The sequence below is a fragment of the Mastigoproctus giganteus genome, chromosome 12 (genome assembly GCF_048544385.1).
Source record: "Mastigoproctus giganteus isolate SK-2022 chromosome 12, ASM4854438v1, whole genome shotgun sequence".
Taxonomy (NCBI): Eukaryota; Metazoa; Arthropoda; class Arachnida; order Uropygi; family Thelyphonidae; genus Mastigoproctus; species Mastigoproctus giganteus.
The window spans coordinates 175,826,852-175,852,810 of record NC_143586.1 but is presented as its reverse complement, the minus strand read 5'-3'; the positions used below and the strand labels follow the sequence as shown (position 1 = coordinate 175,852,810).

The following is a 25,959-nucleotide window of genomic DNA, read 5'->3' as shown; positions in this document are numbered from 1 at the left end:
TGCGATAGTTGAAAAAAGATTTGAATCGCGCGTTAAGCTTACTGCGAGTCGTACGGTCAATAAACAACGTTTGCCTGCTGCCTGCCTTGGTGTGTTCCATCAACCATCGGAAGAAGACTTGTCTCCTGCTAATAAAGTCAATGCAGACTTGCATTTAAAAATTCAAATTTTTAAATGAGCCAGATGAAAATGTTACTGCGAAGGAGATAACGGTAAAAGAATTAGATGAAATCTTTCGTATCACTATAGAACCTCAAACAAAAGGTTTGATGTTCTCTGCGATATTTATTTCGCCAGGGCCCAGAGAAGATTGTTGTCGGCTATCGGAAATTGATTGATGAAAAGAGAAAGTCAACACTGTTCAAATATTTCCGCAACAGTAATTTCTTCATTGTGTATTTTATGTCAGAGATTCCAAAAGATTCTCGGTTCACGGTGCCTTTAATGTCTCAGTAATTTTTTCAAGGCGCACCCAGACCAAAAGAAATACCTAACAATTTCGTTTAGTAGTTAGGTCCAAACAACTTAATAAGAAATGCTGAAACTGTGAACTACCTCGAGCTAGTAGTTTGCGTGGTGTCCGACAGATGTTGAGTATCGCTGTGTTTTCCTCGAAAATTTAAAATATTCCACGACGCACAGTTTAAGAACTGCTGTTTTATGCAATAAACATTTAATTCCATAATTATTTTCATTATCTTTTACATTATATACAGTTAAAAAGTTATTTGAAAGGTGGGCGCCTCCGTAGCCAGGTGGGAAGGAGCAGCAGTGCGTAGCACACGCTTCTTGATTAGACCGGGGTTCGAGCCCGTCACCACCAAATACGGAGGATGCGGAAAGGTCAGGGAATGATCACCTCATATCCCGGAGCAATATGGCCTTAGTTGCTAATGCTCCTAAAAACCAAACAACAACAACAACATTTGAAAGGTATTTTTAAAATTCTTTATGGACATTCCAGAAAGTCAAGGACCAATTATAATTTTTCCTATTGGTTATGATATTCGATTAACGTGTTTCCGTTTTGCGCGATGCGCTCGCAGGATGAATTAATCGCGTTAATCGAGGCCCGCCTGTATTTTCACCGATATTTATAGATAATTTATATTTACGTACAATTCTTAAATATGTGTTCATATTAATGATGTCACATTATTAAACCAGACGTAGTTCTGTGGTTATAGAGAAGTAAGTCGAGCACAGTCTTCATTGCAAGAGATTGAACGTAAACTTATGTTTTACATAGTTCAATTCAGCAGGTCTGCCCTGAACATCAGATAACTTTCTAAACATTGACGCAAATGCCACGGTGAAGGCCAATATCTCATTAAAGTAAACAGATGGTGTATCACCTTTTCTTCATGATCCACTTTTAATTCTCTCCTTAATTTATAATTAACTCTTGGTTAATTCTTAAGATCAATTTAGATTAAAATTGAGATGACAGCCAAGAAATGAGTTTGGTTGACATGAAATGTAGTTGTATATGAAAATTATCACCCAACCAGTAGTTAAGAATTAAACAAGATTTCATTTTTGTTCATGTTTGTAGCCCAAAAAAATGATTAATGTGACAGCTTAAATAAATTTGAAATATCTTGTTTACATATGATATTAAAAGTATTTTTCCCCCTCTTTAGGCAACTATGGATGAGGAAAAATGTAAAAAAATAGAGGAGAGCCTTAAGAATTTATTGTTTGCAGGCTCTGAAAAGTCTAAATTATGTACTCCAAGACAGTTTCAAAAGCATGATCAGTTCTACAGATATCAGATTGGCTCCAATACAGACAGCAATAAAACTGAACACTATGATGATGAGTGGCCTGCACTGGGCAGTGTTGCACCATCTTTCAAGCACCAACCATACCACAAGAAAGGATCTGCTAAAAAACAGTTTAAGGAAACTAGATCATCACCAAGGAAAGTTAGTAATGAGCACATAACTGTTGAAAACAGTAAATGTACCAGTTTAACTCATCCTGATTTGAAATTTAGAAGAAACCAGAAGAAAAGCAAGTTCCAAGAATTTGATAATACAGAATCTAATATTAGTAAACTAGATATAAATAGGGTTTCGTGTTTGGATGTAGCACAATTACACAAAGAGAGTAGTATTGGATCTAGTTGTGAGAACCAGTCTCCATTAAACTCAATTATTTCTTGTATTAATGTAAGCGATGATAAATATAAGAATTGTGCTTTAAGCAACTTATCATTACATTCTTCACATGAAAGGCAGGTTACTTATTCTCCAGAATATAAGAATCATTCAGGTTATCAAATTAAGCCCGAAGCTGAAAGAAACATAGATTCTAATTTAGACCTCTTTAAAAATTTGGTTGATAAAGTCAGAGAGCCATTAGAAGTGAAAACTGACATTGTTTTAACAGAAATAACACCTGGAGAAAAGCCATTAAAAAGGGACAAGAAAAGAAAAAAAGAAAAAAGAGAAAAAAAGAAAAACAAAGCTAATTATGAACTCTCTGAAGAAAAGAGAAAAATTTCAAATTCAGATAATTTTGATTCACGTGATGATGTAAGTGAGAAACTGGAATTTGGTAGCTGTACTTCACAGTTGAATATGTCAGCAAAGCCAGCAGATAAAGGTAAGTAAAAAAATGTGATAATCATAAATCCTAAAAAAAAAAAAAAAAAAAAAAAGAAAGAAATTAACCTCAGTGAGCACGGATAGGTTTTGCACTGTCATTGTGATAGATATTTTATCAATCAGAATTTAAATGCTTTACAGTGGTCATTATTAAATATTTCCAGTTAGTTTTCACTAAAAAAAATAAAATAATATATTCAGAACAGCATATTAAAAAAAAAAGAAAACATTTTTGAGCTTGATTTTTAAATAACAAATTCTTGGTCATATATTGATATTTCATTTGGATATTTTTTTTTTTTTTTTTTTGTTCTTTTTTATTGAATCACTGCAAAAATAAAATGTCACTAGATACTTAACAGGCTACTACTATTGGTAAAACACTTGATTCAGAAATTGTTTTGTGCTTCACTTTATCTGCCAAGTATCGTTACCTAGTAATGGTAGCACCTGTTCTGACAGAGCTCTCACCAAAGTAGTGATTGCTTGTGGCTGTAATTCTGTCTGCCTTCCTAATTATGCATATAGGCTTACTTTAGTATTTTTGAAGTGGCACTGTCTTTGCTTTAATTTCCACTAATTATTTATCTTATATAAATTCTAGTGTATTGCTAATAGACTTACTACAAAATTAGAGTTGTTTTCTGTAATTTTCACACATCGTGTGAGTTCCAGTAAATAATGAAAACTTTTAACATCCCAACATTGCTTATTATAGGGTTTTAGGCAAATCAGTGACTCAGACCATGTTGCATTTCTCTGGAGAAGAGTGTGTATTCATGGGTTGATTTTCACGTTGTGCAGGCTGAAAAAAATCCCAGAATAACTCATATTAAAAATACTACTCCCTCCACCTGAGACTGGATAAATACAGCCATGATTGAAGAAGCCTTTAAATATTCCGGTCTACAATGGGACTCAAACCCAGACTGCTCCAATTGAGTGTCAAGTGGCAAAACCACTTTAGAGTCACTGAGGACTCAACATTAGCATTAGTAGAGGCATATGATGCAAAAAAGTAAGCTTACACAGAATCAGCCAAAAAAAACACTCCCATTTCACCCATCCATTCGCTCCAAAAGTTTGTCAACGTCTTCCTTGAATTTATTTAAGCTATCAACTTCTACGTAGGTCAGTGCAAAAGCATCATTTTAACGTAGCCATCTACCAAAGTAGTTAAATTAATTAATTAAATTTCCATGGTATTGTACTACCTTGAATAAATAATACTTCACCAGTGGAGAAGACTACTGTTATTTATTCTCAGCTGATACCACCACCCAGACAGCACCGTTTCAAAGCTTGTTGGCTTCTCTTTGGTGGGTGGGCAGGTACCCTGGTGTTGCAATAGTGACAACCCAGTTATGAAGTATAACTTCACAATATGACAGATGCCTGATGGTGTGCAGTGATATAGACTATAAAATATTTAAGGGCAAAGGCCTCATGCTACGAGGTAGAATGACTAATATGTACATTAGTACAAAAGCATCATTTTAACATAGCCATCTACCAAAGTAGTTAAATTAATTAATTAAATTGACATCGTTTTGGTTATCACTGCACACACCATCAGGCATCTCTCATATTGTGAAGTTATACTTCATAACTGGGTTGTCACTATTGCAACACCAGGGTACCTGCCCACTCACCCACCGAAGAGAAGCCAACAAGCTTTGAAACTTTGAAACAGTGCTGTCTGGGTGGTGATATCCGCTGAGAATAAATAACAGTAGTAGTCTTCTCCACTGGTGAAGTGTTATTATTCGAGGTAGTACAATACCATGGCAACTCATTGTGAAGGCATTCACAATATGAGATATAACCAAAATGATGCCAACAAGGCCTAATAGGTCAGGCAAAATTTTTATGTTATTAAATTTAGATGTATGAGGCCAGATGAAAGATAATAGTAGGAAGGAGGGGAGGCTGAAGACTGGAGGGTAGAAGTAAAATAAGGGGTCGATAGAAGAGATGACCCCTGTTAGGCAGTGTGGCATGCCTATGCCACACCAGTGGAAGTTTAGATGACAGGTGGGAGGTGCCAAAAAGTTACCTCCCCCCTGCCAGGGACAGGAGTTGGAAGCAGGCTGGGCTAGGTGTCCATCCTTGGTCACCATATGGCTTAGGCAGCGACCAGCTGCTATCCTGGTTTTTGTTCCAATATCTTGTTTGTCCTTTCCTTGTTGTGCTGGTCAGTTTGTTACATCCATGTGTTTGGTCAAGTATGATTGTCCTTTCCTTGTGATCAATTTCCTTTTGTCTCATCTCTGGTTTAAGTCAGGTGTGCAGTGCCAGTTGTCACTAATTCTTGTGGTCAGTTGTGGTTGTTGAGTCGAGATGAAGCTGTTTGTGGTCTCTGTTTCTCTAGGTGTTTCGAGGTCACAAACTTGCAGTTTTCCTGTTTGTCACAAAAGGTGGTCACTTTATTGAGAGCTAAGGTTTTCTTGACTTGTGGGGTGACAAGATCTTAGGGTCCCAATTCATTCTTCCCCTAATGTGGTTGTGTCATTTTGTTGTTTGCACTTTCTCCTATGTTAGTAATTCCTTTTGTTGTCATTTATCTCGCCACTTTCCTAGTTGGGGTTTGGTGGTTGTGGTAAAGTTTGTCGCTTGGCATATATGGCCTGGGCAAAGTCTGAGAAGGTTCTGTAACTTCTCGGCATCCTCCAGAAGGTGGTGTTCATTATTTCTCGGGATGAATTGAATGGTGATGTTTAATACCAATCTGAGGCCCTCGTAGTGTTGGTGTTCGTGCACATGTGGTCCCGTGTCTCAGGGGACCCGCAGGAACACGGGGTTGTCCACTAGTTGGAAGGTGGCCAGTTTACTTCTGATGGCACCATGCCCTGTCATCAGATATGTAACATGAAGACCTAGGGCAAACCAGGTAGACTGTATTTATCTCGGGGATGAATTTTTTTGTTATCTGTCCGCTTCTTTTCATTTTGCTCTGTTGCTTACAGGATCTGTAGTGAACTTTTTTTATGTGGTGCTTTTGCCCCGACCAAGCTGGAAAGTCATCCCATCTCGAACCACCTCCAGGACAAGGGGCAGGCTTCCTGTCATCACTTGTAGTGCTGGGGTGTAGACTGTGTGGGAAGCTCTTGTAATGGTGAGTAGTGCCAGTCTTTGGATGGTGAGAGGCTTTCTAGAATTTACCACAGTTGTGGCTTTGTTGTACCAGACTCCAGAGGCATAAGTCACCGCAGGGATCAATACAGCTTTGTATAAAAGGGCAAGGGTGTGCCTCTTCAGCCCCCCAGTCTTTTCTTGCCACTCTATTTATCATCGCTGCATATGTTTTCATTTTCTTCTGTAGATTTTTTAGGTGTGGTAGGAATGTGAGGCTTCTGTCCAGGTATTTTAGCTCGGTCGTTAGTTTTATGGTTTTGTCCTGTATTTTGATTAGTGGTGGTCTTGTTGGGGCAAGGTGCCTTTTTAGCAAGAGGGATTGAGTTTTGATCGGTGATATTTGTAGACGATGTAGCTTGGTCCAGTGTTGCAGAATAGTCTGGGCATTGTTGGCAGCAGTTTCATTCTGCTCCCTAGAGTTTCCAGCTATGAGCAAGGTGAGATCGTCCACAAAGGCCTGTGCTCGGACATCCCCCAGATCCATGGCCAGAAATTCATCGAGCACATAGTTCCAGAGGAGAGGTCCAAGCCCAGAGCCCTGCGAGCAACCCCTATGTATTTGTCATTTACGTTTGGCACAGGGTGTCTTTAATGACAGCTCTTCTATTTGAGAGGTAGCTTTTGATGCAAGAATATAAGTTTGGAGTCTGTTCCACCCTCCTCAGCCGTGCGAGGACGCTTGGCCACCAAAGGGTGTTGAATGCCCCATCGAAATCAACTGAGATATGCAGCAAATATTTGCTCTGACAGTTTTGAAGTGCCAGAGCAATGTTTCCTAGTGCATCGGTTGTGTTTCTTTGTGCCCTGAAACTATATTGGTTTGGCGCTGGAAGTTGTGCCAAGTTGTAATACTTTTCTATTCTTTCTCGGAGGAGTTGCTCAAAAGACCTTGCTCAACACTGAGAGCAAGGCAATGGTTCGATATGACTCCGGTAGGTGTGGTGGTTTGCTGGGGTGTTTAATTAAAAGCTTAATAACAACTTTCTTCAAATCTGTTGGGAACTTTTCCAAACTGTGATTATAATGGTTTAGTAAAAGGTCCGGAGCAAATTAGACTACCTTTTTCGCAATCTCAGGTTCAATCATGTCTTCTCCAGGCATTTTCCTATTTCTCAATTTGCTGATGGCTAGGTGCAAGTCTAGCATTGTGAAGGTTGCCTCATGGTCAGTAGTATTGTACTCATCATTATTGTTGCAGATTGTTTCCTGTTCAGGGGTATTTTGGTCTTTTAGGGGAGTGAATATGGCACTCAAAATGGTGCCAATCGTGTCTCTCCATTTGGTGGTCATGTGTCCTTGGGGTGTCCTCACCAAGGTAACAACCTCACCCCCGTGGCATCTTATTCATTGTAATCTGGTTAAAATGTATTGTAATTCATTGTAATCCGGTTAAACGGTGCCCCCTGGATCCTGGTTTCCCACTGAGAAGACAAGATGCTCCCAGGATAGCTTCTTCCACTTCCTGATCATTGCATTGTAGACATTTCTTGCCTCCCGGTATTGCTGCTTAAGCACTTCGACATCCTGAGGGGGGCCCTGTGCACCTTGCCTGCCGGAAGGCTCATCTTCTCCTTTGCACTTGGTTGCGTAGAGCGTTTAACTCCCTCAACCACCATGGCACTGCTCCTGGTTTCGGGTTTTTCTTTTTTATGACTTGATTGGCCCCATTTATAATCTCTTTGGTCACTGCACCCTGATGAGCATCAGGATTTCTTGTCCGAGTACCATTCTGGTTTAAGTTCTGCGTATTTATTATGATTTGCTCTTTGAACTAATCCCATCTGGCATGATTCACTGCAATCCTGTGCTGCTTGAAGTTGGCTATCAGTGGCTGCTGCAGGGCTCGCCGAATGGTGAAGGCAATTACACAAGGGTCTGATGTGGTCCATTCCTCGTGAACCACCCAGTCTGTGACTTAATTGGCGAGTGACCTGGTAGCTAATGTCACATCCAGTGTTGCCTCCCAGTGGGTGGAGGCAAAAGTTGGTAAGTTGTTGGGGCAATTAAGAACTATTAGTCCACTGGCAGTGATGTATTCTTCCAAGTGCTCCATTCCTGGATTCCCTGCGCTCCTGGGTGTGACTGAACCAAAGGGGGAGACGACAGTTTACGTTGGTTGAGATGAGTACTTTGTCTGTTCGGAGCTCGATTAGCGCTTGGTTGAGGTACTGGGTTGCTGGTATTATATCCTCTCCTGGATGACATAGAGGGAGATGAGGAACATCTCTCCCAGAGGTGACACAATGTGGGCGCAGGCAACCCAATGTGAACAGAGGTGAGTGACTTTAGTGATTGTTAGGTCCGGGTCCCACACAATGATGGCTTCCCAGTGGGTTACACCATCTGCTTGTACAATTTTGTACCTTAAGGGATATCCCTGGACTTTATTTGCAACTGTGTAGGGTTCCTGAATTAATAGAATATCGCAGCTTTCTTCTTCTGCCTTTTTTTTTGTGATTTGGCCTACGACTGCATATGCTCTTTGGGCATTTATTTGCATAAATTTTAGACTTTTGTTGTTATATCCTTTATTCAGAGTTCCCATAATTGATTCTTTCCTGGAGGATGCTTTATGCTTTCAGGTAAGTGGGACAGTTTGAGTCGCAAAGGGAGTGTGTATGCGGCATTTTGACGTCGCTGCAATTCACACAAACTAGGTCTTTATCCTTGTTTGGGCAGAAGTTGAAACTGTGTCCCTTCTCCCCGCAGTGGCTGCAGGTCACAGTTTGGGAACACTTATGTGTTGTATGCCCAAGTCGGCGGAAGCACTTTGGGACTGCTACGTGCTCCCTGTATCGATGTGCTCTCCAGTGTATGTATATTCGGGGGTGCCTCATTATGATTCTCCAGGTGTCTGGGGTTAGTTCAATCACCCAATTTATGGCACTACCCTTCCTGCTTTTTGTCTGATATTTTGGCTGCACCGCTGTTGCTGGGTCAACCTCTGGTAGGTCTTGTTGCAGGTTTCATCTGTTAATCTCTTCTGTAATGGTGAATGATGTCGTGCCCTTTTCCAGGTCATACACCACGATGGACCGGCCCTTCTGTCTTGGTGGTTGAGCTACCATTCCAAGGGTGGGTATTTTGGCATTTTCTAATTTGCGTTTAGTGGCATCACTGGCCACAGTTTCAATTATCACTCCCATGTTTTGGGTTTTCCTAATGGACTTTATTCTTGTGCTCTTTAGGCCTTCTGTATGAGAGATGGAGTCCATCACAGCTTTCTTAATATCTTCACTTGATTTGTGTGTGTGTGTGTCCAGTGTAGTGGGCTTGAGCACCACTAAGTGTGGTTTGGGGAGTAACGTCTTTCTCGGTGGCAGTTTGTCTCTGCTGTCTGGCCGGGAGGCATTTGTCCTCAATGCTTCAGAATAGGTTGGGTTCCTTCAAGACGGAAAATGAAATGCCACACGTTGTGGCATTTCATTTTCCCTGTCTTGAAGGAATGTTTCCAATTTAGCGTTGGCCTTTTCGAACTCAATATGAGACTTGAGGAGAATAGTTTCCAACTTAGTCCATAGGGACACAATATTCTGCTTATAGCCATAGTAATTCGGTTGTTCTGTTCCTTCAAGTTTTCAAGCTCAATTCTGAGAAACAGGATTTGTTCTGGGACCAGTCCTTCCAGCAGGGTAGGACCGGTCCCAGAACAAATCAAGGAGTCAAACCTCCTCCACTGGCTTTGTTGTTTGGGTTTGTAGCTCAGGTTTGGTCCTGTTGGGATCACTCTGAGATCTGGTCTCTCGATCATGCTCTGGGACCACGTGTAGCTTGTTTCTTTTCTTTGATGATGGTGGTGGTTTCTGATCATATGCAGCTTCTTTGAAGTCATCATTATTGATAGTCTGTTGTCCAGCACAGTCCTCCGTTTGAGAGGCGATTTCTGCTGGCATTTTGGACAATGTCGGATTTCTGAGATGGTCGGATTAACGAGATTATATTGTTATATACTTGGGGGCACAGAACAAAGGTGTTTGGTACCTGACACAAGTTTGTGTAGTTAATAATCCTGATTTATGCCCAGATTAAGTTTTGGGCTATCTCACATATAGAAATAACATCGGTAATCACAATCAGTCGAATAAAATGCAATTTAAACCAGTGTCATATTCGGATCACAGGACTTAGTAAACACAAACAGGAATACCATGTGGTCGATAATGAGCCATGTTTGGACACTTGTAGCTTTTATTCAACTTGTCCAGAAATTTTTCCGAGTGGTTCCTTAAATAGAGGGGACCTTCCTCATTTTAAACATGTTATCGTGCGCCCCTTCTAAGCTCAATTTCACTTGGAAGATGTCCCCCTGAAAAAACTAATAATTTCCATAATTTCTACTCAATTTACAAAATTGAAACTCCTAATATACATACACATAAGTATTTTCTTTGATTTCCTACCTTTAAATTGCAGCGAAAACTATTAATTCACTCAAAAACAGCGAAAATATACGATCACATATCAATTTATGAAATTACGACCTCCAAAAACTGCGGCAGATCCTTTTGATTATATTACAAGATACGCATTTGTTTGAATTTTGTGCGTCATCTCGGCACTGCTGGCTAAAACGAATAAACACACGTGGAGATATAATTGATTGGTCAAGCTTACGTCATTAGCGTTATCAAGGTGATCCAAGGAGAAAATAAAAATATAAGCAACTTTCTTGGAAAACAAACAGTTGAGTATCATTACTTGCGAACAATATTTTGCGTCGCTCTGTCACAACATTTTGCTTTACTGCTTTTCGTAATTTTTGTACGAAAGAATTGCAAGGAATTGTTTTTGAAAAGCAACAATATCATATTTCCTTTCTTCAATATGTATTGTATCTACTAACAAAAAATCAAGGAAATTCATCTATTGGAAGCCACAGTGGAAACGGAAGAAGAAAAAAACTGTCGTAAAACTGATCACTACAATGTGCATTTCATAAAAAAGAAAGTTCACTTTATTGTAATTGTTTTTAGAGGACTATATCGGAACAGCAGTTTACTGGATGTATATTTGATCTTCTTATGAAATTTCAAGAAAATATTTCTATTGATAGCTGCATTTTAAACTTCAAAAACTTATGTCGAAGGAACTTCGCATGGATCTCACCTGGTGTGCAAATGAAAAAAAAATACGCTACGAGAAATGGATTGTGAAAATAATCTGTTACTCATAGTGACGGATTGGGAAATTGTAAGTAATTGTTACTGAATACTTCAATATTTTCTTGATATGCATTTGATATAATCAAAAAAATTTCAAGAGAAAAAATTGAAATTTCATTATCACATACACACACCGGAAAAATTCACCATAAAGTGTCATATGTTTGGATGCTTGACTTCCATTCTGAGCTGCCAACGTAATTTCACTTCTCTTGCGCTGACAGATTAGCTGTTTACCGAATGAAGGAAAACAGGGTTCATTTTTCTGAAATTTCCAGTTCCCTTCATTCACTTGGGGGGAAAAACTCCTTAGGGGTTAAAGTTCACTCTTTCTAGTCCAACCCTCAGGAGAGAGAGAGAGAAATAAAAATTTCATCACAGATGCTGAAGTCATAAGTCAGTTTCATCGCAGATTCAGAAGTTCTAATAAGTCTATTTCTTTATTGCATTCAGTTTCACAACAGATGCTAAAAGTTCTAATAAGTCAGCTTCATCCCAGCATTAGGCCAGCTTCTCTCTCACACTGTTTTATTTATTTTTTTTTTCATTTATTTTTTTATAATTATTATTTTATTTTTTATAATTATTATTTTATTTTTTTATAATTATTATTTTATTTTTTTATTATTATTATTATTATTTATTTATTTTTTGCTTGTGTTGTTGCTCTAGCTATCTATCCTGGATTGGGGCTTCCCTGGGCCAGGATAGTCCTTTTTCTCCTTCCCTCTCTTCATCTTATACAAGTTTTTCTTTCCTCCCTGGGGAATGAGTTCCCCCAGGGAGGAGGGTGTGCAGATAGTAGGCGAGGCCTTGCCCTCCTTCTGCTAGGGACGAGTACCTGGAGGCAGTCGTCCAGGTGATCACTGCTTCCAGGTAGCCAAAAGGCCAAAACACAACATGACGCTACAGAACATATTCAATATTTATCCAGCACGGGATATTCCTATGCGGGATAAATAATAATTTTTTTTTTTTTTTTTTTTTTACACGACACACACTGGCCTTACCTTGACAGAGTCTGTAAAAACTGAACAGAGCAATGAGGCGAAGATGAACTTTTGTTCTAGGAGCCGCCCATACAAGAACACAAAAATAAATAATAATAAAAAAAATAGCATTGTAGCTCTAAGTCAGCTTCATCCTAGGATGCCGAAGTTCTGATTAGTCCGATTTTGGTCCAGTGCACATTTGATTAAAAAAAAAAAAAAAAAACTTTTCTTTACTGCAATTGTTTTAGAGAACAATATTTTGCATTTTTACTTTCTAACAATATTTTTCATTATAGCTCTGTTAAAATGTTTTGCTTTACATAATTGCTCTAGCCAACAATAGGTGTGCACAATGTTTCATCACAGATACTGAAGTTGTAACAATTCAGCTTCATCCAAGGATGCCGATTTTGGTCCAGTGCGCATTTGAGAAAAAATCCACTTTGCTTTACTGTAATTGTTTTAGGGAACAATATTTTGCGTTATAGCTCTAGGTAAGCTTCATCCTAGGATGCATAAGCTAATAAGTCTGATTTTGGTCGGGTGCACATTTGAGAAAAAATCCACAATAATTCCTCTAATCCCCTAGAAATATTAGCGAGTGAACTGCATTATACATGTCAAACATCGTTGTATAGCTTTCCTTGAATGCAAATGACTACGGTTACTTTCCTTTGAGTGACCACATGTTTTTGCCTTGTACAGATGTTTTATTGTGGATACCTCCTTCCAGTAAAATCATTAGTAGTCATCCTTTATTGTACCTAAAGTAATTCGTTATGTTGGGGGAAACGGTTTTTGCTCCTAATTGAAGTAGCACTTTCAAGTTTTCCCAAAGTGGATTATCTGAACACATTGAAAATTAGAAGGACATTAAAAGAGTTGATAATTGATGCCATTGGTGGGCAGCATTCCAATGAACAAATTTTCTGTTTATACTCCGGGATGACCACACGGTCAGAGATCCCAAAATAGGAGAGAATACAAGAAACAGCACCACCTTTAGCAGTCACCGACTTGATTGTGTGAAATTGCACATCTGCCAAAAACCACAGTAAAAACAAGAGAAGTGATGGGGAGTAAATATATTTTTCAGCGCCTATATCTTTTTATTGCAGCTCTGAACAGCATATGACCTGGATGGTGAATTTATTCGGCTTCTGTACTAAAACAGAATTTCTCCCTTTGTGATACATCAAAGCATAACAAGCAAATATTTTCTAACAATACTTTTTGAGCAGCCGTTAGCCGTAATCTGTTAGCTTTGTATTGTTAGAAAATATTGCAGTTTTGTGAAGAATACAGATTTCAAGACACAATATATGTTACTCATAGCGGATATATATATATGTATTTTTTTTCTTTGCTGCACAAGTTTTCGAAGTTTATAACTCAGGTATAAATAGAAATATTTTCTTGAAGTTTCGTTAGATCAAATCCAGGAAACTGCTGTTCTGATATTGTTCCCTAAAACAAGTACAATAGAGTAAACTTTTTTTATCAAATGCACATTGCAGTGTTATCAGTTTTATATCAGTTTTTGTTGTTTCCAGTGTGGCTTCCAATAGATGAATTTTTTTTGATTTTCTGTTAGTAGGTGCAATACACATTGAAGAAAGGAAATATAATCTTTTCACCTTTCAGAAACAGTTGTTGCTGCTGTTTTGCTTTATTGCTTCTTATGGAAACTATCAGTAGCTAGCTTGCGTTTGTCTTTTTTTTTTTTTTTTTTTTTGCCTTCTCAATATAGCTGTATGGAGGACTGACGTAATATGATTCCCATGCTTCACTCATGAAAAGTGAAGTTGTTTATGAAAATCTACTCCTCTCTGTAAACAGAAATTCCCGCTCTCTCTACATCAACAAATGAATCAAATGTCGCATTTTATAAGCCCTAGGATAGTTAGGGCGGAGGTTAGAAAAATAAACGAAAAGGGCCTAATAAAATGTATACTTGATGTCACATTTTTGTCTTCTGCTTGAAATTGAATACGGAAAATTCAAGAAAACAGTTCTGGCTCCAGCTATAGTTTCAGCTCTAGATAGAGTAAAAATTATAGAATTAACTTGCTGAACCCAGTTGGGGTGTGGATACATCCCACCAGACCAAAATGCAGTTAATGATATATATTGATCGAGTATCCGATCAGTATTTCCTTTCTAAATTTTTTTCCTGAAAAAAACCCTCGTTTTTCCATTTTCGTCTGCACTAGGCATCCATTGTGACCATGTGACACGAATGCATTTCCAATTTTAGTATGTACTCCATGTTACAGTTAACTGGCAATTAAAATATTGTTCCTGTGTCTATATACTTGGGGGGTCCTTGAGGTTGTCACAGACATTCTCTCAGATATGCCAGACAAGCTGTACTTGCTACCTGGGAGTCTAAAACGCTGATGGAACTGATATTCGGGTTGCACTCAAGTCAAGTGGACCCAATTTCGGCAAAGTCCGGATGGTCTCTGACAGCCAAATCCTCTGCATGCACCTTCACGATGGTGGGACTGTTAGTAATCCTGGGTATAACCTCCATGCACAAGTACATGGTGGGTGACCACCCAGATGTGAACCAGCGTAAGCAGGGGTCGAGGTGTGGCGCCCACACCACATGGAGGAACGCTGCCCTTCTATGTTACCAGGCAGTACTAGGTGGTAGATGACTCTCATTAACCGGTGAAATACCACCACTTTGCTTATTGGAGGCTTGAAGTGGTGGAACCCATGTTTAGTCTCTAGAGCTAAGTTCCGGTCAACCCTTCCCTATCTCTTCCATCACGCAGTATGATTGATGACTTTTGAGGTTATGATGAACGTCGTGGCAAGATCCAATATTCCTTACATTTCAAGGGTACAGCTCTAAAACGGTGTTCGCAGGCCGGCCACTAGTTAGTACACCGGACCGAACCTATTGGTAACTCTCTAGGAGGCTTCCAGATCAGCTAGTGAATAATCTTGCTACCTCTACTCTGCCAGATAGTGATTGGAGGGAGTCTGAGTAGTGTGTATGCGGCGAGGCATTGTCAAGGCCATGTTATGTCAAGGATCTGGGTATATTCTTACCACGTGTATGCCATATCCAAAAATTTCATTACTTCATACAGCATGTCCCACTCACTTTTTCTTACTATTGAATACACCACGAATTGTCAAACTAATAGAGCAAGCTTATCTGCGAAAAGATCTAAACCTCCCAAGGACTTCCTAATTCATTTCACAAATATGCGTGGTCTCAATTCTAATCTCAACGATGTCCATTTCCACTTGCAGTCTGCCAAACCCCATGTACTTTTTCTGACAGAATCTCAGTTATCGGTTGATTCAACTACTGCTCATCTCAGATGCCCAAATTATTCGCTGTATGATTCCTTTCGCCTCAAAGGTGGTACTTGTGCATATGTCCGTTCTGATATTCCCTGTCAGAGACTTGGCCATTTGGAATCTCCTCTCTTTGATCTTCTCTGGCTTAAAATCTCTCTACCTCGTTGTGTCAAATTCATCTGTTGTCTCTACCGTTCTCCCAACTCCACTAATCACCTGGAGCTCTTTGACTTTCTCCAGTCCAACTTTCCTAACAGTGAGGTAATTTTCCTTGGTGATTTTAATGTTCATAACTCCAGCTGGCTTCCATTTTCTAGTCACACCGACCCAGCAGGTCGAGATGCTGAGGCTTTTGCAATTACTAATGACCTAGCACAGATTTTTCATTTACCTACAAGAATACTGGACACTCCTAATCATACAGCCAATACGCTTGATCTTTTTCTCACAAACAACCCTTCTAAGTACACGGTCGAAGTGAGAGGTCCTTTAGGCACTTCAGATCACAACTTGGTGATTGTCTCTTCTCCAATGGAGCCTTTATCTCATGGCTATTCCCAACCTCGTGTTGTTTGGCATTACAAGAATACAAAATGGGATGACTTGCGAGACTTCTTTTCTTCTTTTCCTTGGTCGGATTACTGTTTCAAAACTTCTGATGTCAACGTTTGCTCAGATCGTGTCAGTGAAATTATTCTTGCAGGAATGGAATCCTTTATCCCACACTCCACTTTAAAATCTCGTCCTTTATCTAAACCTTGGTTTTCCAATAAATGTGCTAAGGCTTTTCAAGAGAAGAATGTTGCATATCGTAATTGGCTTGTTTCTAATTCTTCAGTTTCATTTTCTGCCTACACCAAAACTCGCAACAGTTGTAAAGCAGTTATTAATCAGTCCAAGCTAGAGTTTGAACAGGCTAAGAGTAGAAAACTTGCTTCTTGCCTTAATGGTAGCAGAGCATTCTGGTCTCTTGCCAAAGCTATTGGCTGCAACTTTTGCCCATCTCTACTCCCACCTCTGTCCGAACCAGATGGTTCTGTTGTCACTTCAGCCAAGGATACAGCTGACCTGCTAGCATCCCATTTTTCTTCCAGCTCATGTATTAATGAACTTGGTAAAAGTCCTCCCACCATTCCCAACACGCTCTGTTCAATGCCTCCTGTGGTCTTCTGTCAAAAGGATATCAGAAGGATTTTGATGGATCTTGATGCCAAGAAAGCTCCAGGTCCTGATGGTATTTCTCCACTTGTTCTCAAAACCTGTGCTCCTGAACTTACTCCTATTCTTTGCCGCCTTTTTTCACTTTCTTATTTCAAAGGTGTTTTTCCTTCTGCTTGGAAATTTGTTCATATCCAGCCAGTTCCTAAAAAGGGTGACAAATTCCTCCCATCCAATTATCGTCCCATTGCAATTACTTCTACTCTTTCTAAAGTAATGGAGAAATCGATTAACCGCAAACTCTTAAACTACCTAGAAACCTTCCATCTGATCAACGATCGCCAGTATGGATTCCATCAGTCTCGATTCTCTGGTGATATTCTGGCTTATGTTACCCATTTATGGACTAATTCAATGGAAAGGTTCGGTGAAACACAAGTATTTGCTCTTGACATCTCAAAGGCTTTTGATCGTGTTTGGCATAAAGGTCTTCTAAACAAGCTTCCATCTTAGGGTTTGCCAACTGTTTTTAGTAATTGGTTATCCAGTTTTCTCTCTGATCACTCACTGAGGGTGATGGTAGATGGCTCTCTGTCTTCTAACTTCTCCACTAATGCCGGTGTCCCCCAAGGTTCAGTTCTTTCCCCCACTCTTTTCCTCTTGTATATAATGACCTTCTTCCATTGACTGGAAATCCTATCCATAGTTTTGCCGATGACAGCACATTGCATTCCACTTTCCATTTTGAGAAACCTTGTCCTGCTCAATCAGCTTCAACTTCTTGAAAATCTGCTACCAATTCCTTAAATGCCGATCTGCTACCAATCCTTAAATGCTTCTGTCTGAATTCTCCAGTGGGGCAAAGACAACTTAGTTGATTTCAACCCTTCTAAAACTCAGTCTTGTCTTCTTTCTCGCAAAAAGGATTCTTCTACTCCTATGCTTATCTTTAGTGACACTCCGATTTCTAGGCAAAATGATATATCTCTTTTGGGGATTATCCTGACTTCTAATCTCTCTTGGCACATGCACATTACAAATATTGCTTCTTCTTCATCTAAAAAACTTGGTTTTCTCTTTCGTTCTCGGCATTACTTTTCTTCCAAACACCTGCTCACTCTGTATAAAACGCAAATCCACCTTGCCATGGAATATTGTTCCCACATCTGGGGTGGTGCCCCCAAAATCTCGCTCAGGCTTCTTGATTCCATTCAGAAGAGGGCAGTTAGGTTAATTAATGATTCATCTCTAACAGAGTCTCTCCACTCGCTTTCTCATAGACGTACTGTTTCTGCTGCATGCCTCTTCTATAGATACTTCCATGGGCATTGTTCTTCTGAATTGGCTTCTGTAATTCCCACTCTCTCTTTCAAAACAGTCCGAACACGTGCCGCCACCAGCCAACATCCATTTACTGTCCAACTTCAAACCCACAGAACCAACTTTTCATCTTCCTCATTTATTCATTCAACTGCCGTTTTCTGGAACAGCCTTCCTTCATACGTATTTCCTGAAAATTACAATCTATAGAAGTTCAAGTCCAATGTCAACAAATATCTTCTTTCGTCTTCTCAACCTCCAACCAGAGTACGGCACTAAGTACTATAGGTTCTAATACCTCTCGTGTTTGGGGTTCACATAAAAAAAAAAAAAAAAATTTTTTTTTGATTAATTGGATTATATGTATGTTAGTAGTCGTGAAGGGCAATGTTCTAACGTTAGGGTACTAGTAACACTAACTAATTAATAAGAATAACTTAGTAGCACTAAGTTATTCTCATTAATTCTTATTATTCCTTTTTACTTCTCCTTTATCTTAGCTCCCTTCTTTGTTCACCATGACAGCGATTTCTGTCTTCAAGACAACTAACTTATGTAGCAATTATGGTCGTTGGGTACTTTCTGCATATAGCAGTGTCGGAGGTCCATAATCCATTATTATTATTTTTATTATTAATAACATCTTAAACTTTTGCTTCCTTTAAAACATATACAGTCAGTCCTCGTATAGCACGATAGTTGTGTTCCTAGAAACCATCGTGCAATGCAAAATCGTGCAATATAAACAACAGGCCCTATGGGAAAAATAGGGTTAGGTGCCGACCACCCAAGATTGAACACACATTGAAGAGACTGCTTTGCTTTTATTAGCATTAGTAGAGGCATATGATGCAAGAAAGCAAGCTTATGCAGCATCAGCCAAAAAAAAAAAAAAAAAAGAAAGAAAAACCCACTTCCATTTCACCCCTCCATTCGTTTGAAATACCTGTCCAGCTGAGCCTTAAATTTATTTAGGCTATCAACTTCCACAACAAGGGATGGAAGTCTGTTCCACCAACGAACTACCAGCTGGCTAAAGGCAAATTTCCACACATCTATCCTACATCTCCCTTTGCTCAACCTGAATTTTAGCATTGGTAACCAAAACATTACCAAACACAATAAATAATCGTAATAAAATACTTACGTATTTTAAAATACGTAATAAAAAATAATATTATAATTTTTTATAATATTTTTTATTATTATTATATTATATTTTATTATAATATAATTAATAATAAAAAATACGTAAGTATTTTTTACGAATAAAATACGTATTTTATTACGACTATTACGTAATAAAATATTGATAATGCTTTTGCTTCTATCGTAAGCAAACTTGTTTTTTGTTTGATTTTCTATCGAAACAGATGACAGCCGTTCCATCTCTTCCAATTCTTTGTGGCTTAATCTAATGGATTTTAATTACACTTTGAGTTGTTCCTGCTATGAAAGTTGATTTTATTTACTCTGCATTCTTTGTAATTCTCGGCGTTGCCTCATTTAGGTCTGTAGCACGTGCAATATCACATGGTCTTTCATTTCACTCAAAGCGTTGCACAGTTTCATATTTTTTTGCTATCGACAGTGGCGGACTGGCCATAAGCCTTACCGGCGAAATCCCGGTGGGCCAGAGGCCGGTGTGATTTTGGCCATAAACGCTAGTGTGAGGACACTACAAATTTTCCCGGGTAAGAATTTTTGATCCAGTCCGCCTCTGTTTATCGATATTGCTTTTTTTTCTTCTGTCTGAATCTGCAGTGTCTTCACTAGGACGATTCCTTCTCACACCTTTTAAGTATTTTACTCAGTAAGTATTTTTAAGTATTTTTAGGGAATAAAGCACAATTACAAAACGAGGAGGCACGCTTGATATACATAAACAAAGTTGTGTGCGTGTAGCAACTGAATAAACAACACCGTAAAGGCAGAGATACACTATTAACACCTCACATTTTACTAAAGCACATTTCTAGGGATTACTACCATAAAACAATAAAAACAATTTGCAGTTGCGTTTCTGCTAGTGGAATCTGTTATAAACTGGTAGTAAACTCGATCTAATTGCATTCGCGATAATACCGATAGCTGGAATTTTACGTTATTATGGTGAAATGTGTTTCCCCTTCACTGATATAAAACACATAAATACATTTTCAGAATCTCCTCTTCATTCCTATCGTCTTGCGTTCAGTTGGGGTGATTCCGCGTTTGACTGCCATATCTTGTAAACACAAAGGTGAATCTTACATAAGCGAATTCGGTTCGTGTTATATAAGATATCGTTCCCCTATTTATAAATCGTGTGTGATCGAATTCGTGTAATGTAAACAACTGTTATACTAGGACTGACTGTATATATATATAATATTGTAAGTAGAATGCATAAAGTAGATTTAATTGGTTTAAGTCTAATGAAAATACGGTATACACTGGGAGCGATATATGGAATGAAAAAGAGGAAGAAATGGACTGGAGATTAAAATAAAGATAAGAAGTGAAAAAGCGATCAAAATGAAATAACATTGCGGTGTCTTTCACTGAAATTGTGAAAGACACGGCAATGTTATTTCATTTTGATCGCTTTTTCACTTCTTATCTTTATTTTAATCTCCAGTCCATTTCTTCCTCTTTTTCATTCCATATATCGCTCCCAGTGTATACCGTATTTTCATTAGACTTTAGCATTAGTAGAGGCATTTGATGCAAGAAAGCAAGCTTATGCAGCATCAGCCAAAAAAAAAAAAAAAAAAAAAAAACCCCACTTCCACTTCACCCCTCTGTTCGTTCAAAATACCTGTCCAGCTGAGCCTTAAACTTATTTAGGCTATCAACCTCCACCACAAGGGATGGCAGTCTGTTCCACCAACCAACCACCCGCTGGCTAAAGGCAAATTTCCGCACGTCTATCCTACATCTGTCTTTCCTCAATTTGAATTTATGCCCTCTCAGGTGATTTTTCTGAGCTAGAGGAAGAATCCCATCAGCATTGAGCATGCTTAAACCATTCAAGGCTTTATACACCTCTATCAGATCACCTCGCTGGTGCCTAGTCTCCAGACATTGTAATATGCAAAACTTAAGCCTTTCTTCGTAAGAGCACCCCTTTGTTCCATTCACTAATCTTGTTGCCCTTCTCTGTACTCGTTCCAGCAGCTCTACATCCTTCTTGAAATGAGGCCTCCAGACCTGTATACAGTACTCTAGGTGTGGCCTGACCATTGCCTTATACAATGGAATAATCACCTCCTTATCCCTGCTGGAAAAATTCCTGTATATCATTGACAATACTCCATGAGCTACTCTTGCAGCCCGTCTGCACTGTTCAGAGAACTTCATATCTGCCTGCACAATCACCCCAAGTCCCTTTCATTCTCTACCACTGTCAGTGTAGTACCACAGAGTTGATACGTTGCTCTGGGGTTGCTGTTTCCCATGTGTAGTACTTTACATTTGTCAATGTTAAACTTCATTTGCCACCTCTCAGCCCATCTGCTCAACCTTTCCAGATCCTGTTGCAGCAGCATAGTGTCAGTAGTGTCCTTGACAACCCTGCCAACCTTTGTATCATCTGCAAACTTGGACATTAAGCTTGATATACCATCATCAATATCATTTATAAATACAGAAAACAATAATGGACCCAACACTGAGCCCTGAAGGACTCCACTAATAACATTAGTCCACGATGAGCAGTTCCATTGATTACCACTCTCTGTCTTCTCCCCCTCAACCACCCCTTTATCCATAGCAGCAATTTGCCTCCAATGTCACACTGCTCCAATTTGTGTAGCAGTCTTCCATGTGCAACAGTATCAAAAGCCTTTCTAAGATCCAAGTATATAATATCAAAGTTATTCCCTACATCCAGTTCTTTTGTGACTGCATCATAGTATCCAATCAAGTTGGTCAGGCAAGACTTCCCCTTAACAAAACCATGCTGTGTCTGAGCTATAACTGAAGTCTTGTCTAAATGATCCTGCAGTGCTTCTTTAACCAGTGCCTCCATTAATTTTCCTGGAACAGAAGTTAAGCTCACAGGTCTATAATTACTTGTGTCAGCCTTTGATCCTCCTTTGTGAATTGGGGTCACATTTGCACATTTCCAGTCTATGGGTACCTCCCCTGAGTCCAAGGAAGCTCTCATAATTGTGGCTAAGGGTTTGCTTACTTCCTTTGCTGCCTCCTTTAACATAACTGGATAGATCCCATCCACCCCGGGTGCCTTTCTTGTGTTTATCTTCAACAGTTTCTCCTCCACTTTACTCCCAGTTATTTCAAGATTCTGTAGCTTACTGCTAGAGTTGAATACACCTCTGGCATTCCCCTTGCTGAATAACTCCTCATGTGTGAATGTCGATGCAAAATATTCATTTAGTTTGTTAGCTACCTGAGCAGGATCATCAACAGTTGACCCATCAATATCAAGTGGACCAATCTGATTCATCCCCTTCCTTCTAGAGTTTACCTAAGTAAAGAACTCTTTGCTGTTTTTCTTTGCATCCCTTGCCAAGGATTTCTCGTAATCTGCCTTCGCCTGCCTAACCTCCTTTGTTACTTGGTTGCATATCAACTTGTATCTATCATAGGCTTCTGTGTCATGTGTTAATTTGTAAGTATCCCATGCATTTTTCTTCTCTGCCATATGCCTCATTAGTTCATCTGACATCCATTTTGGCCTAAACCTTGAACAATATTTCTTAGTTGGTATGTAAAGCCTAGTAGCTTCCAAGATAAGTTCTTTGAATGCTTCCCATTTTGAATTTGCTGTTGGTAACATCATCAGTTGGTTCCACTGTATAGAATTTAAATACTGTCTCAGTCCATCGTAGTCGCCTTTACGGAAGCAAAACCCTTCCCTTTACTCCTAATGGTAGTTACCTCTTTCAGTAAATCCCACTTCAGCACACTGTGATCACTGCCACCTAGTGGTTCATTTATCTGCAGATTCTTAATGCATGAAGAATCACTGCTGATAATCAAATCAAGAGTATTACTCCCTCTAGTTTCCTCTCGAACATGCTGATGTAGAAAACAATCATCCAATAAATCCACAAAAGCCCTGCTAGTGTGTGAGTAACCAGCCCCCAAATTCCAGTCAATATCTGGGAAATTAAAATCTCTCATTATAAGACTCTCTGATTTACTGGCCCACTCTATTTCCCTGTACAGTTCCTTATTATACTCATCAGAGTCATTAGGCCTATAGCACACTCCTACTCTCAATTTTGATCTCCCAATGCTTATGTCACACCAAACTGACTCAACACTGCAGTGTCCAGCGATGTCGACTGGCTTCACTTCCTTGGTTTTTATGTGTTTCTTAACTAATAGCATAACCCCTCCCCCCTTCCTATCCTGTCTATCCTTTCTGTAGACGTTGTACTCCCCAAATTGCAGTTCTGCATCCCTTATATCTGTGTGACACCATGTCTCTGATATCCCAACAATATCTGCCTTTGATGTTTTGAGCAATACCTCAAATTCATCAAATTTATTTCCTACACTCCTAGCATTGGTGTACAATCAAGTATACCTGCACCTGTTTCTATTCTTAGCTACCCTAACACAACCCATGTGTTTACTTGTACCGCAATGGCTCCCAGCAGTCTCTGAAATACCATGCATCTTGTTTTTCAGGCTTCTGCTCATTCTAATAGAAGCAGTGCAAGAATCTCTTTCACCTCTGCCAGTGGCTACTGTCAATCTATTGGTCTTTGTCTCTTAAACTTAAACCAATTAAATCTACTTTATGCGTTCTACTTACAATATTATATATATATATATATATATATACACACACATTATGACTGTAGGGTACGTTTTGCTAATGCAGAGTCCCTGATCCATAAGCTATTTTACTACTATTATTATTATCCTTTTCGTACAGGCACTTCCCCCCTATATTAATTAGCTTCTTAGTACCATTATTCGTTACTATATATATATATATGTCCAAATTAGATAAGTTATAGTGTAATGTAAGTACCTCCATAGTTTGAAAATCGATGTAACCACTGGCCAACCGTACCTCCAGTATACATGAAAAAATATATAAAATATTAAGTTAATTAACATAATAAGCCTTACATGGGAACCCATGTAAGGCTAATTATGTTAATTTTTGCCGTACTACTGGCTGATGTTTTTTACTTTAAATATCATATTTATTATAATTATCAGATATATATATATATGTATATATATATATATATATATTTGATTTGTTTTTATTATAGATTTAGTAAAATAGGTAACTTGCTATTTAATCGGATTTTAAATTAGCTATGTTGGTAAAGGCCGAAAATATAAAACCTAAACCATATAAATGTAGACCAAATTATACCTGTAGATTAAGTCAACCAAGTAACTCTAAAAATAGCCGATACCGGCCTCCGTGGCCAAACCTAGTGAAAAAATTATTATTCTTCACTACGTTTGGCTACGGAGGCTGGTATCGGCTAATTTAGAGTTACTTGGTTGATTTAATCTCAGGTATAATTTGGTCTACATTTAGGTTTTATATTTTCGGCCTTTATCAACAGACTTAACTCAAAAACGATTAAATAGCATGTAACTATTTTACTATATATATTATATATAATAATAATATATTTTCGGCCTTTACCAACATAGCTAATTTAAAATCTGATTAAATAGCAAGTTACCTATTTTACTAAATCTATATTAAAATATTACCACAGATGTAAGGTTCAATCTAATACAGATGGCTTTAATCCGATCGGGAAAATATTGCATTATATTATATTACTTTATAAAATATTTTCATATATTGTTCCTATTATATATATATATATATATATATAACAGATAATTAATATAAAAAAATAATAAAATATAAATAATACTTATGCCAGTAGCATGGCAAAACTGTAGAGTGAAAAATTAACATAAAAATTAAATCAACAGGGAGCGGGAAAGTAAAGGTAACAAGACTGAAACTGTAGCCGAAAGTCTCCAAATAATTTAGAAATTCAATTAAATCCAATTAATAATACAGTAAACCCCCGCGAATAGCGGGAGTTACGTTCCTGAGAAATGCCGCGAATACTGAGTTATGGCTCCCATGGTAATAAAGGGGTTCCGTTCCAAAGTATGAAATATATAAGAAAAACTAGTCTAAAATTTTGTCTATGTATGTATTATATGTTATGTACCTTCATAATATGACTATGTACATAGTGAAATGCAAGCATATGGCATCGAAATGAAAATAAGAAACAATTTAATATCAAATGTGATATTTATTAGAAATTTCAAACAAATCTTTCAAACCAGCGCCTTTGCTAGCTAAAAAACTTATCCCGCCAGTGCTATCACCAGTTTCGCTAAAGTGTTGATAAAGGAGTTTTGCCTTTTCACGAATGATGAGTGAACTTAACAGAATTTTATTTTGAGTTCGGTCTTCTATCCACAGATTTAAAGCTTTTTCCATTTTTTCTAATTTAACATCACGAGTTACAGAGCAAATTTTTGAAGCAATTAGTGTGTTTTCACGGACACTACGGCAGATTTTTTCTTCCGATTTTTTGATTGATTATACCGTTGACTCATCGATTTTATAATGTTTTGCCACTGAGGAGACACTTTCACCATTAGAAATTTTATCTAATAACTCAATTTTATTTGCTAATGTCATCACCTTCTTTGATCTTTTCACATTTCCCTTGTTATTCATAGCCATATTTTTGTACGGGTTAGAAAGAACTTGTCCACAATAAAGTCACTTTCTTCCGTTAATACGCTCTGTTTTACATTGCAAAACGGTAGATTTGTCACTTTTGTAAGCATATCAATTTATAAATTGATAAATTTATTCATTGATAAAATGATAATGATAAATGATAATGACACATTGATAAATTTATTCAATTTATAAGCATATGAATTAAAAGCAAGCGACGAAACCTTCCATGACATGCGCATAACACATTCTGATCAAGGATTAGCGAGAAACATCCACGCTCGCGATTTTGTCACCCCTCTCCCCCACCCACTGAGCGCTGTTTTGACCGGAAAAGATAATTTTAGCCACGCCCAAGTTTTTTATGGCGGAAAATGTTCACAGCAATTTAAAATTCACATTTTTTTTTAGGTTTCATTTTATATTAGATACCGCAAATAGCGGGGGTTTACTTTAAATCCATTTTAAATTTAAAATATAAAGCCAATTATATAACAATTTAGCAACCTCTCCCCCTTTGTAAGGTACCAGTTCCGAGAGACATGAAATAT

At 38.3% G+C, this 25,959-nt stretch overlaps 1 protein-coding gene across 1 annotated transcript in view; it reads left to right on the top strand.

Annotated features, from left to right (window-relative positions):
* The first annotated feature begins 1,649 nt into the window (after positions 1 to 1,649).
* LOC150077612 (terminal uridylyltransferase 4-like) overlaps positions 1,650 to 25,959 on the top strand; it is a 753,631-nt gene continuing 729,321 nt past the window's right edge. The window contains exon 1 of the mRNA XM_090385959.1: positions 1,650 to 2,610. Within this exon, the coding sequence (XP_090242085.1) occupies positions 1,650 to 2,610 (961 nt within the window). The remainder of the gene's footprint in view (positions 2,611 to 25,959) is intronic.